The 13,470-nt window shown below is 42.4% G+C and overlaps 1 protein-coding gene across 1 annotated transcript in view; it reads left to right on the top strand.

Moving 5' to 3' along the window:
• Positions 1-13,470, top strand: part of LOC109981315 (ryanodine receptor 3-like) — a 109,012-nt gene that overhangs the window by 64,696 nt on the left and 30,846 nt on the right. The window contains exons 41-53 of the mRNA XM_065966428.1: positions 307-438; positions 5,735-6,008; positions 6,115-6,229; positions 6,844-6,976; positions 7,820-7,923; positions 8,502-8,637; positions 8,867-9,053; positions 9,162-9,270; positions 9,355-9,475; positions 10,028-10,197; positions 11,596-11,816; positions 12,102-12,192; positions 12,866-13,006. Of these exons, the coding sequence (XP_065822500.1) occupies positions 307-438; positions 5,735-6,008; positions 6,115-6,229; positions 6,844-6,976; positions 7,820-7,923; positions 8,502-8,637; positions 8,867-9,053; positions 9,162-9,270; positions 9,355-9,475; positions 10,028-10,197; positions 11,596-11,816; positions 12,102-12,192; positions 12,866-13,006 (1,934 nt within the window). The remainder of the gene's footprint in view (positions 1-306; positions 439-5,734; positions 6,009-6,114; positions 6,230-6,843; positions 6,977-7,819; positions 7,924-8,501; positions 8,638-8,866; positions 9,054-9,161; positions 9,271-9,354; positions 9,476-10,027; positions 10,198-11,595; positions 11,817-12,101; positions 12,193-12,865; positions 13,007-13,470) is intronic.

Below are 13,470 nucleotides of genomic sequence, written 5' to 3' on the forward strand. Positions count from 1 at the left end.
AGTTCACTGCCTCTCAGATTGCTCTGACATGTTGATGCTATGATAAATAATTGAATCACCCAATTGTCTGAGGTACAACAGATCTAATGGCAGTTTCAGCTGCGCCACAAAGCCCCGACCTGTCATGGCCCCCCGCCACACAGAGCGCAATAACACGCAGGATAGTGTACCCTTCCATACTGCTCACTTTATATACATGACGTGACTGCTAACCCCACAGGGAGCCACGCTCGGCAGAGTTATGGCTTTAATAAGTTTTGATATCAATGTTTATATAGTATGTTTATCTGTTTTTGTACTGTATAGGAATCCCTATGGAGGAAGACGAGGACGAGCAAGCTACATCCATCAGAGGGCGCCTCTTAATGCTAGTGAACAAGATCAAAGGCCAGGCTCACAAGGCAGAGGAGCCCACAGAGAAGGAGCAAGCTGCACCATGTGAGAAAGTCACTGTTTATTATAATTCAACTTATTATTCTTATCATATCTATGAGTAGTGAACAGGCTTATAAATCCTGGGTTTGGGACATCTCATATTTAGATGCTGTTTTCTGATTGACACGAGGATGTAGATGAAAGCTTTTTAAAGCTTACGTGATCACGTTTAATTTCAAATCTAGCCATTAGTTAGTTTTGCTAGCTTCAGTTGAGTTCAATGTTCCCTTATTTAATTAGCAGAAGTGGCTGTTCTATGATGTTAGCTCACATAACTAAGGCTTGTTGATCTGTTTCTGTGTTTGGTCAACGGCTTTCCTTGCCACTTTAAGCAGCCAGGTCTTATCATCATCATCATGTGGAAGTTTTCATTTAATTATGCAGAAAAACACCAACAATGTAAGACACCTGTAAAATGTTGTTGAACTCTCCAAAGCCAGGTTCAGGAAAGTCTGTCCTGTCACTCGAAATGACGACTGTGAGCAGTTTCATTCCTGAAAACTGAGCTATCATCATTCCATAGATATAAACCTTCATCAAAGGAAAGATGGTAATGGACATAATGGAGTATGTCTTATACAGTACATGAAGATATCTAGTGTAATTGTTAACTGACAGTATTTAATGTTTATTTTGTTCTACATGCCAACGTTAATTTTTGGGCCTTTATTGGATAGGACAGCTGAAGAGAGACAGGAAATGTTAGGAGGAGAGAGTGGGGATGACATGCAGCATCTTGGGATCTTAACCCACAGCCGCTTGGACGAGGATTTTAGACTTAGTGAATGGGGTCGCGACATAAACCGCTTGGTTAATCGGCGCTCCCAACGCTGAATTTTCAACAGTTATTTTCACAAACAGGAGGATACTGAGGGGAATCAACTGCACATTTACAGGAATTTATTACAGTGTAGGTTCATTTTAAGAAAAACTGTTTATCCAATATGCCCTTGTTATCATAGCAACATACTGACAACACAAGAGCAGTTAAAACTCTGTCAAAGATGTAGGCCCTACTCTTTTTTTCTTGATAAGGTTCTACCTCGAGGTCAAAATGTCTAAACTTCCAAAATAATCGCCCCTTAGCAATACGTTAAGTTTCTTTCTATACGCCTTGTACAACATTTAATACTTTGCATGAAGTAGCAAATGTTGCGTTTGCACGTTATCTCTTTATGTATGACTACATTCTGCTTGTTTACGGTCTCTTCACCTCGTTTTGTACAAGCTCTGTATTCGTGTTTGTCTCTTAAAGAGATGATTAGAAAACAGGCGCCCCCTCTTTTGCACCTCCAGCATCCTCAGGCTCGCGTCTATTTGTCTGCTCATGTCATGTGGACTGTGTCATCGGGTGGCAGTCATTTCCATTTCAATTTCTTTTCAATTCTATTATGGTAATATATGGAGCCGGGTGGCGGAGAGGCTCTAGAGTGGAGAGTGTCTTCCGTCAGCGGCTCTGGGAGATGAGGAAAAAAAGAGACGAGAGAAGAAAAAAAATGGTTATAAAACCAAATCCTTCAACTGATGAAACTCATAGACACATACCTGCACAGCACAAAATGATGAGCACACACAAACAAAGCTTAAACCATTGCATTCACAGCAATCACTGACTGGGGTGTAACTGTAGTGTAAATGATCATTTTCTTGTAACATTCTGTGTAAGAGAACGCCAATCAAGATGCTGATTGGAAGTTATTACTTTACTGGTTTAAAATATATTTTCTTGATTCTGTTTGCTTTCAGTTTAGTGTGTTATGTGTTATGTGAATCTGCGTCTCACTGTTTGATGTTTTCAGTTTTCTTTCTAAGCGTACGTCTCCATATATGGCTGCAATTTTTCATTTACTCTAGGTATGATTGAAAATGTTCCTCTTCTGGCAATAACACAATACTCATATGTCTTCCTTCATCGGTATTTTATTCCTTTTGATCAATCTCAGTAGCAATACTGACAGCAGAACTGTGGTCTAATCGCCCATGGACAGAACTGGGCTGAAATATTTGTCGGGGAATGCAGGTGCAGAAAGGCAATCCGCCTGCTGGGATTCGTTGTGACCCTGATGTGGAGCATATAAGACACCACAGGAGTCAGGCCAGATGAAAATAGAGGAGTATGTATTATATAGTGCTCTGGGTGGTGGTGGTGGTGGTGGTGGTGCCACTGGTCCCTGCAGGGTGATGTGTGAATGCTGATTGATTAGAAGGCTGGTTGGTGGTGGCAGCTGCAGTTCAGGGGAGCATCACATTGACTTCTGAAACAGCTGCAAGTGTTGGAAAGCAAGGGGAACGAGTTGAACGATAGAAAAATCTAAACCGCCAAATTCTTTTATCTGCTAAAAATATTTTTGTTTCTATAAAGACTTTGGTGCTAGTGCTTTTGGGAGCCATAGTTGTTTGTCTTTTTTCCAGAAGAAGGGTGTTTTCCTTTCTATGACTTTTGCATAGCAGTTTAAAATTCAGCCTCAGTGTTTCACATTCAACAACAACAAACACGTATAATAAGAAAGCAACCCACAGCCAGGGCAGCAGCTCTGTGATGCGGTGCCACTAACTTAATGCTAACATTAGTGTCCTTGTACCCTCAGATTACCAATGCTAAACAGTTTATCCTTAGCACGCAGTGTTGACTTTATCTTAGAAGTCGTTCACCATTTAGGATTTACATGCTAGCATGCTAACCAATGCTAATTAGCACTTAACACAAAGTACAGCTGAGAAGCAAATATCTGGTCATTACCAGAAGTATTGGACATATAGAAATGATAAAACAGATGGATCAGCTCGATATAGAGTTTACTGTTGATAGTAAGGGAGAAATTAAATCGTGTGAAAAATGTTGTGAAAGAGCTTGAAAAGAGAAACTTCAGTTTGGACCCAAGTTGTGGCCTGACATTCCTATCCTTATATTAAAGCCATTATGTGTGAGTTCACTTGCTTGTGTTAGTTTTGGCTCAGTATCTGTTGCAAAGTTGAAAAGAGGAGGGTTTTCAAGGATGCAGGAGAGTCACTTGAGTGTCAATGGCATGATGTATCCTGCACCATTACTCCAGCTGTAATTTCTTCCCCCATCATCCCTCTCTCAGTGAAACGCTGGAGATGCTAAAAGGCCTGTGTCTCAGTTATTATTTCACAGGAAGAAGGAAAAGGAAGGGAGGAAAGAATCCTCTTCTCCTGTGATGAATCATTTATCCACCAGCAGCATTTCATGCTCAGAGGTGATGAAATATGTGTGAGACAGCAAAGTGGGAACTGTCATATTAGAATAATTCAGCTCCCAGTCAATGAAGCTGTGGACCGGTCAGATTTGATGGGTTTGGGGGGTGGGGTGGGGGGGGGGGTGTGATAGCGAGGGGGAGAGCATTGGAAGGGTGTGTTCAAGAGTGGAACCGACAGAAAGGGAACAAACAAGTGTGTTTGATAGTGTGACAGAATGAGAGTCAGGTGAAGCCTCTTGGCTGAAAGGAAGAAGCGCTGTTTCTCATTTTGGAACAAGCTGACACTCGTGCCCTTTCTCCGACGCCCACGCAACTCTGCACGAGGGAAAGCTTGGTTACGGTTGACTGTGACATTCTGCTGCCTCCCTTCCACCTCTCACACACACACAAAAAAAAAAAACGCTTGACAGCTTGGTGTCATACAGTCTTTGAAAAACCAACAGATCCAATCACTAAACAGACACAAGGGTCTTAAAAATGCAATCAGCTAATTGCAATTCTTGTAAGGAAATCAATTGCACATAAATGGCTCCATCTTTTATGCTTCTGAGTTGTTTAATTGATGTCTTTCTCTCCTTTGTGCATTCAGACCCCAAAGAACAGACTCACAAATAACTCACATCCTATTGATCCAGATTTAATGAAGCCTTCAGGGTACCCTTCCCACGAGCTGTCCAAACAAATGTCTCAAATCAAACCACAGAAGAAGAAGAATACTGTACAGAACAGTTAATACTGTGTCCACTCCCCTTCACTAATTTGTTTCATAACAGGACTTTCTTTTCTGATCTGCTGAAAATATGTGTCTTTTATGAATGAACCTGCATGCTGTGTTTTCTCTTACGTAGAGAATAACTCCTTGTTGAATCACAGCTTTTTACCTCCTCTTTAGTAGCTCGGGCGTGTTAAGGTGGTGGAAAGCATAAAAGCATTAAACCAACTGAAAGAGTTTGAAGGCGTTGTCTGTGTTTTTTGTGTGCCCAAGGTTTTATTTGCATCACTGAGCCACTTACAAATCAGAAATGCTCAGAAAGACTCAGAAATGCATCTTTTGAACTGAAGAAAAATTGAAGCACCCGGTCAACTGTTGTCCCATTTTAACATCAATCTAATAGACATGTCTGTGTGTGTGCGTGCGTGCGTGCGTGCGTGCGTGCGTGCGTGCGTGCGTGCGAGTGAGGTGTGTATGTATGTTTGTTTGTGTGTTTCTACTTCTACCATTTACTGTTTTTAAGGAAAATCTAATTGGTTGTTGAAAATAAGAAAAAAGAAAAAGATTTATTTCTGAACAATGGAGAGGATCAGATATGGTGGGGAAAGAGAGTGGGAAGTGGTATGGGTGAAAGGAGCCACAGGTCAGATTCGAACCCGGGCCGCTCGCTTTGAGGATGCTGGCCTCCGTACGTGGGGGGTGCACACTAACCACTAGGCTACAGGCGCCCCAAAGCCCAACATTTTTACACTAAAACCCGTCTTTATTATTTGCGTTTCTGTGACAGGGAAGGTTCTGTGGTACCTTCCCTACTTTGTACATGTGCAGATGAACCGTGCACGCTGGCTCAACTCTTTTACAAGCAACGTTAGGAATTCTAATAAATATGTAATTGAAGAAAGGTCAAATCTCACATTGAGACCTAATTTAATATTAAAATCTGTCATAATAATGTACCCTGTTCAAACATTTAAATCAATACAACATATAAGCCGATGTGTTCATTTCCAGGGTTAAAGCACATATGTTGTATTAAACAGAAAGTTTGTGACAATTTGCAGTTAGAGAAGTTTTCCTTTGTTTTATTTTTGAATTAGTGTTTAGTTTCAGTCACTTTTTGGTTAAAAAGAATTGAAGACAAGCTCAGGTATAACTTTTCTAATTCCCAAAAAATTGAGAGTCAGGTTGTTTAAATAAGAATAAAAATGAAGAGCACCAACAGATCATCAAATATAAGAGTGATATAAACTATAAAGTGTATAAGGGTTAAACTTAAAGTGCTTAATAGAATATTTAGGAAGTAAAAAAGACATTTTATTAAAGGACATCATTGAGTTATCTTACAATCTTTAACAACCTGTCTTGACAGCCAACCTGAAGGAGCTGATCTCCCAGACGATGGTGAGCTGGGCCCAGGAGTGTCTCATCCAGGACCCTGAGCTGGTCCGGAAGATGTTCAGCCTGCTGAGGCGGCAGTACGACAGCATCGGGGAACTGCTCCGCGCGATGAGGAAGACTTACACCATCAGCGCTGTCTCGGTCCAAGACACCATCAACCTCCTGGCCTCCCTCGGCCAGATCCGATCTCTGCTGTCTGTGCGTATGGGGAAAGAGGAGGAGAAGCTCATGATTGATGGGCTTGGGTAGGTTGTGTTTGAAATGTTTGAGTTGTCGTCTAAATGTTTCAAGATTTTAAAAATCATATATTTTTTCAGGTTTCATGCATGTTTTTTTTCCCCTCCTTTACAGCGACATCATGAACAACAAAGTGTTCTACCAGCACCCCAACCTAATGAGAATACTGGGCATGCATGAGACCGTCATGGAGGTCATGGTCAATGTGCTCGGAGGAGACAAATCCCAGGTTTAACAACTTCTAACCTCTGTATTTGTACTATTTTTTATTAAGGCTTCTAAAGAGGCACCCTCGAGGTTTAGTGCTCCACCTCAACAGAAGTAATGTTGCTCATTTAAAAAGTTTGTGTTTCAGTCCAGTTTTGCTTGTTATCAATTGTGTGTGAATTCTGGGCGCAGGGTGAGCATGCGTTAATGAAGACGTGGTCCCAGTAGGTGGGCTTTCTCGTCAGGCTGACAGCAGTGGAGTCTGGGAGGGAGGGCAGGAAGGGCAGTCTGTGGTTGGCTGGTTGGCTGCTAGTGTGTGAAGGTGCCGGGCCTTTTAGACATTAATTAGACACCAAACATACCGGGAGCTTCACAGAAACAAGACAGGAGGAAGTCATTACAACAAGCACGTTACCCCAGAAGATGCATTTTTTTTTTTACTGATACTTTTTGTTTTGTTTTAGAGTGACAATTTTGTCCACACATAAAGACAAGTCAAATAGATGTATGTGTCCTCGTGAACTCTTTTCAAATGTGAAGCAGTTTTAGCTGTGTTTTTGCTCAAATCGTATTGTTTTAAAATCCAACGAGAAAAATATATTTGACCCCACTTGGTCTGTATATGCCCTTCCACAGGAAATCGCCTTTCCCAAGATGGTGGCCAGCTGCTGTCGCTTCCTGTGTTACTTCTGCCGGATCAGCCGCCAGAACCAGAAGGCCATGTTCGACCACCTCAGCTACCTGCTGGAGAACAGCAGTGTGGGCCTGGGTGGGTACACATCTTTGTCTCTCTTGTGTAGATACCAACTTTCCCATAATCCACCATGAGAAGTCATAACAAAAAGTCTCAGGAAACGTTCTAAATAGAGCAGGTCCAGACTGTAATCTGTGTGATGTTATTTATGAAGACCAGACATGAATCTTGCATACATGTAAAAGAATCTGAAAGGCTAGTTGATAAAACTAGACAGTATTCTTGTTCATATGTCTCACACTTTCTACTTTTCCATCACAGGACTTAGTCTGAGCCTCTGAGCTCACGTATAGGAGACGTGTGTGTGTGTGTGTGTGTGTGTGTGTGTGTGTGTGTGTGTGTGTGTGTGTGTGTGTGTGTGTGTGTGTGTGTGTGTGTGTAACTGTTAGTCTGAGTGCTGAAAATCTATCTGCGAGAGCGACTCATCTCTCATTCTGTTAGAAGACGGCAGTGCCACAGTCTCAGAGAGCACCCTGCTGGGGCGAGAGAGTGTCTCTACAGGGTGCATACACACAAGTCGTATACATGCACACACACACACAAACACACACACACCTCACAGACTGCTCATTAAACAGGTGACAACAAGTTATGTGAACCCTTAATATAAGTCCTATAAATAAAGTACATAAATATATCCTGTATTAATAAATAAATAAAAGGCTCTGTGAGAGTGTTTGGGGGGATATGTTACACTGATGTTGAGCTGCTATTGGCAGATCGGCTGATATTCATAACTTTAGAGGAGTGGAAACACCGCCCCCTGCTGTCTATGTATCACTGTATAGATATGTGAAGACGCAGGCTATATCAAATAGAGCTAAACATTTGTCTCTATATCTGTGCTTTGTTTTGTAGCGTCACCAGCTATGAGAGGCTCGACTCCATTGGATGTGGCTGCGTCCTCCGTGATGGATAACAACGGCCTGGCTCTGGCTCTGGAAGAACCTGATCTGGACAAGGTGAAACTTCATACTACTGCAGTATGGCAGAAAGTAACTCTGCAAAGTCTTAGATGTTGACAGCACCATGCTGAGATTGCTTCATTGTAAGTGTATTAACCTTCTGTGTTCAGTGCTGGGGCTTAGACTAAGCAGCAAGATAACTGGGAATCAAATGTGCAGCATTTCTTACCTGACAGACCGTATACACTGAATCTATCAAATATGATCCTAGCAGACCGACTGCACCCTCTTTGGTCTGAGTATGACCTCTTGACCTCATGGCGCAGGTACAGAATGCCCAAGATGAGGACTAAAAGAGACTTCCTCTTTACCGCGCAGCATTCAGCTGCTTAATAAACTCTGATTATACTGAACGTGACACTCTACTGAACCTGCTACTTGACACCCCTTACATGTGATCAAGCGAGGCTTTTTGTTCATGTTTTTATGTAAATATTATTTAAATGGCACAGCTGTTGATGTCTTTTGACTCTTTTATGTTATCATGCTCTTGGTGACAGACAAATTCCCCTAGAGGCAATAAAGACTTAATTCATTCATCTGAATATGATGTTGTCTTTGTGCCGTCCCTGTAGGTGGTCACCTACCTCGCTGGCTGCGGTCTCCAGAGTTGTCCGATGCTCCTGGCTAAAGGTTATCCAGACATCGGCTGGAACCCGATAGAAGGGGAGCGTTACCTTTCCTTCTTGCGGTTCGCTGTCTTTGTCAATGGTACGACCACAATAACCATCTGCTCACCCTCTCTTTCTGTCTCCCCACTTCTTTCCATATATCTCCAATTGAGTTTCAAAGGGCTTTATTCAGATGCTTAGGAAATGTTTAAGTTGTGCCTGATGCTGTAGGGACAGTGATGTGTTTACTTTAAATCAGAGTGTGTGTGTTGTATGTTCTGCTTTATCTTCTATGCCTAAACTTACTAGATTCTGTATTTGTGTTGAAGGTGAGAGTGTGGAGGAGAACTCCAGCGTTGTAGTCAAGCTGCTTATCAGACGTCCGGAGTGTTTTGGACCCGCTCTGAGGGGAGAAGGAGGGAACGGTCTCCTGGCCGCCATGAAGGAAGCCATCAAGATCTCTGAGACACCGGCGTTGGACCTGCCGGGATCTGTGCATGGAATCAGCTCGGACGTGTAAGCCTTTTAAGATCAAGCAAAGCTTATCAAATCAATGCAGAGGACTTACCCCTTTCTATCCCCCCCTCGCCTTCAGTGTTTGCTCTTCACTCTTGCGCCTGTTAGGTCTGCTGATGGTGACGACGAGGAGGAGGTGGTGCACATGGGAAACGCAATCATGTCCTTCTACTCTGCGCTCATCGATCTGCTGGGACGATGTGCCCCAGAGATGCATGTAAGTGTGAAGGAACAGTGACTTTTTGAAAATATTTTTGGGGATAAGTCTTCTTTATTTACACTCTGTTTTACTGCACCTCAGCTCATCAACAAGGGCAAAGGTGAAGCCCTCCGTATCCGTGCCATTCTGCGCTCTCTGGTGCCTACAGAAGACCTGGTGGGAATTATCAGCATACCTCTCAAAATGCCCGTCACCAACAAAGGTCAGGACGCTCAGAGTTAAAAACACATTATCAGCATTCTGTACAAATCCCCTTTACACTTCCGTGCTTTTCATCTGCATCCTACTACAGGATGAGCGGCTCATGTGAAAGTACAATGGTTACCAAAGTCTGTACAATTAGTTCAAGGCAGAAAGTTATTGATTATATTTCACCCCTCATGCCTTTTTAATCAGCACAGCGCTTTACTGCACACCCCCATAGCTCTGAGTAAGCCAAATCATTTCTATAGCAAGCTATCATGCTCTATTGATTGATCGGCGTAAGCATGGCAAGGCTCACCTCTTAAATTTGCTGCCCTGAGCACTGCTGCACAGGCTCTGTCAGGAGGCCAAGAGTGAAGACGACGAGCTTCAGCACCAGAAAACTTGCATCTGCGTGCTGCTGTACGCTGCCTAATGAATACACACGAGTCCCCTAATCAGAAAAGACTTTTCATTATTTACTGTAGCCTGTTCCCCGAGCATATTGTCGCTCCACATCTGTGTGGTTTACTCTGTCGTGTTGTGCCTTCCCTTTCCTAATCCGTCTCAGACGGGTCAGTTACAGAGCCAGACATGTCGGCCGGCTTCTGTCCGGATCACAAGGCCCCCATGGTGCTCTTCTTGGACAGGGTGTATGGGATAGAGGACCAGAGCTTTCTGCTTCACCTGCTCGAGGTGGGCTTCCTTCCTGACCTGAGGGCAGCTACATCCCTGGACACGGTAGGTAACACCGATAACAATGCAAGCAAGAAGTGATGAATGGACAGCCTCTGTAACATTAACTTCATCAGGGTTTTTTCAGGATCAATAGTATCGGGCAACCTTTTACACTGATGAGGTTTAAAAGAGGTGCTTCTTATTAAGTCTAGTTAGTTTCTCCTTGGATAATTGATGTAATACTTTTAACTCTTAATTATCAATTAAAGGTTTTTGGAGTTATAAGTGGATGAAGACAAGTGGAGCAACATGAACATGGCTCCCTCAACTATATGCTTTAAAGTACATCGGGTCAAAGCTTGGGTCTAATAGTATCTATGAAATATTCTGTATACATAATGCATTTCACTATATGGCATTTATATGTTTATATATAAACGAATGTGTTCATGAAATGTATTACTCATCACATACTATATTAAAAGTTAATTTGAAATACAGCAACAAGGGAACAAATTGATGGATTGGACTTATTCGACAGCTAACATTTGCTAGCATTAGCCATCATACGCTAGCTATATTATACCATATAAGGCAGAAATTGCAAAACCACTAGCAACATCAAACTTTTCTTTTGTAAGAGTCCATAAAAATAAATGTATTTTACCACTGTCACATATTGTTTTACTTTTGAACTTTTTTAATGTATTAATGCGCTATTTTAAACATTAATATAGTAGATATCAAATATATCCTATCTAAATATATCGTTGAGTAATGTCTTTAAAAAAAAAAAATGAAGTCAAAGTCCTTTTGGGTTTTGTTTTTCTCAGCCCCGTGTTCACACTGATGGAACAACACCTCCATGAGCTTAATTATGTGTTACTCAGAGGCTTTTTTAATCGAACCACTCCCTCTTTAACAGTTATTCCTGCACAACCACTTTGGGAAAGAGAGGCAGCCACTACCACTCAGTGACAGGGCGCTGTTTGTCGAGGCATTATGATGCTTTATGGCGCTATCGTAAAGAGAACAACTGAAGGAGACCAAACAAAATACTTTGTTTGGTCTAAAATCATCTTTGAGCTGCATATCAGAATGGATATCAGTCCTACAAACAGCTGCACTCGGTCAAATCATCAAGAGAGGGATAGGAGGGGAGGCGGGGAGGCAGGGCGCTGAAGGACAGAAGAGGTTTGGCCAAGTGAAAGTTTAGTTTTGGTCTTAGACTGGTGCTAAAGTGAGAATGCCTTTAAATGTCTTATTATTGCCTGATGTCTTTCTTTCTGTTTTTCTGATTTTTCATTTTAACATATCTAGTATTTTAATGTCCTATTTTTGTGACTTGTTACTTTTATACTCCGAATCTTTTGAATGTTTTGTTTTAACTTAAGGTAAAGCACTCTGATTGTACTAAATATAGACGTCTCTGTATAAAGAAACTTGACTTTCTTCCTACAGGAGGGTCTGTGCACCACAGAGACGGCCCTTGCCATGAACCGCTACATCGGCTCAGCCTTACTTCCCCTGCTCACCCGCTGTGCTCCTCTCTTTGCTGGCACGGAGCACTATGCCACCCTCATCGACTCAACGCTGCACACCATCTACCGCCTGTCCAAGGGCCGCTCACTCACCAAGGCCCAGAGAGATGCTATAGAGGAGTGCCTGTTGGCTGTTTGCAAGTGAGACACATCTAAAACGATCTATCTGTAGAGTCAAAAGTTTTTTTTTTTCAATTAATAATCAGTTTAACTCTCAGTTTGAAGGAACAGAAAAGATCAACCACACATTTTATCTGCCTTTAAATCAAACTCAAACAGTGCAAGGCTTGAAGAATTCCTTCTAAATTACTGAGACAAAATGTGTCAGATTTTGAAGATGTCCTGGTTTTAGACAGCCCAGGGCAGCAGAGCTCTTATCTCTCTCTCTATCCCCCCCCTTTCTCTCTCTCTAACCTTTGTCTGCAGGCACCTTCGCCCCTCCATGCTGCAGCAGCTCTTGCGCCGCCTCGTCTTTGATGTGCCCTTGCTTTCTGATTACTGCAAGATGCCTCTGAGGGTGGGCGACAATTTCTTTACTTTTCTCACTATTTTAAAGCCCATTGTGACTGTTGCTCTCCTTCTTGTTTCCTCCTTTTTCTCTTTGAAACATAAGCAAACTGAAGTTGTGTCCTCGTGTTGCCTGCTTTGTGGCCCTGCTTTACCTTTATTCAGTCGACTGTCAGCTCTGTGGAAAGATAACACCAACTTATTTCCACCAACTCTATTGTGCCTTTAAAGTAGTGGTGTTCACCTTTCACTCTCAGTCTTACACACATACCCTCTCCAAGGTGCACATTCTAATACACCCAGGGTGTTAATCATCGGGTGTGGAGGTAGTGGGCAGCTACAGGAGGGAAAACAAGGGGGGTGAAGTATTGGAGTGTGTGATTACAGGCTTGTTGGCTCCACTACTCTACTCCATCCATCTGGCCACAAGAGAGAAAATACTGCAGATGTAATAGATTGTGATCAGTCTGTGAAATTGCAGACACTTGTTCTATACTCTCATGTGCACATTTGAATTTCATTTGATCCGAGCGTGGGTAGATGATTTCCTTTGAGGTGTTATTCCTGCATGTCCCAGAGCCGATCACGTAAAAACATAGACAACTATCTTGTTTTCTCATTTCTGTTTTATGTGTCACAATCTTCTTTCTTGACTTTTTGCTCTGTGTGTGCATGTCCTCCAGCTGCTAACCAACCACTATGAGCAGAACTGGAAGTACTACTGCCTCCCATCAGGCTGGGGCAGCTACGGCACAGCATCAGAAGATGAACTGCAGCTCACTAAGAAAATCTTCTGGGGAGTGTTTGATTCTCTGTCCCAGAGGGTGAGGAAAGATTTTTTTTATCAGGGTCCTTCTTCTCTGCAAGACTTCATCATTTTTCTAAGCAACATTCATTAATGTGAACAAGACTGACATCTCCTTCTTCTTTAAAAAGCCATTTGTTGTTTTAGCACAACACCTTTCTAGAGTGATAAACTGTTGAATAAAGTCACCTCATTCATCACAGTCTAGATTAACATGTTTGCATGTGAGGGACTCATTGGCCGCAATTTCATGAGATGTGTTCCAGATGCAGATGGCTGCACTCAGCACATCTCGCTAAATGCACACTCATGAAAAGAGGCTGTGCAAAAGGGCTGGCCCGAAAACATCAATATCTTGACAGCCATCATTGATCCGAAGCTTCTTGCAATTGGGTTCCTTAGCTTTTAGAATAATTCTTCATTAGCTCTGCCTCCCCCCTGCTGAAGGAGCTGTGTAGCTCTATTTAAGTACCACTTTAAAAG

The sequence above is a fragment of the Labrus bergylta genome, chromosome 18, assembly GCF_963930695.1.
Source record: "Labrus bergylta chromosome 18, fLabBer1.1, whole genome shotgun sequence".
NCBI classification, from domain to species: Eukaryota; Metazoa; Chordata; class Actinopteri; order Labriformes; family Labridae; genus Labrus; species Labrus bergylta.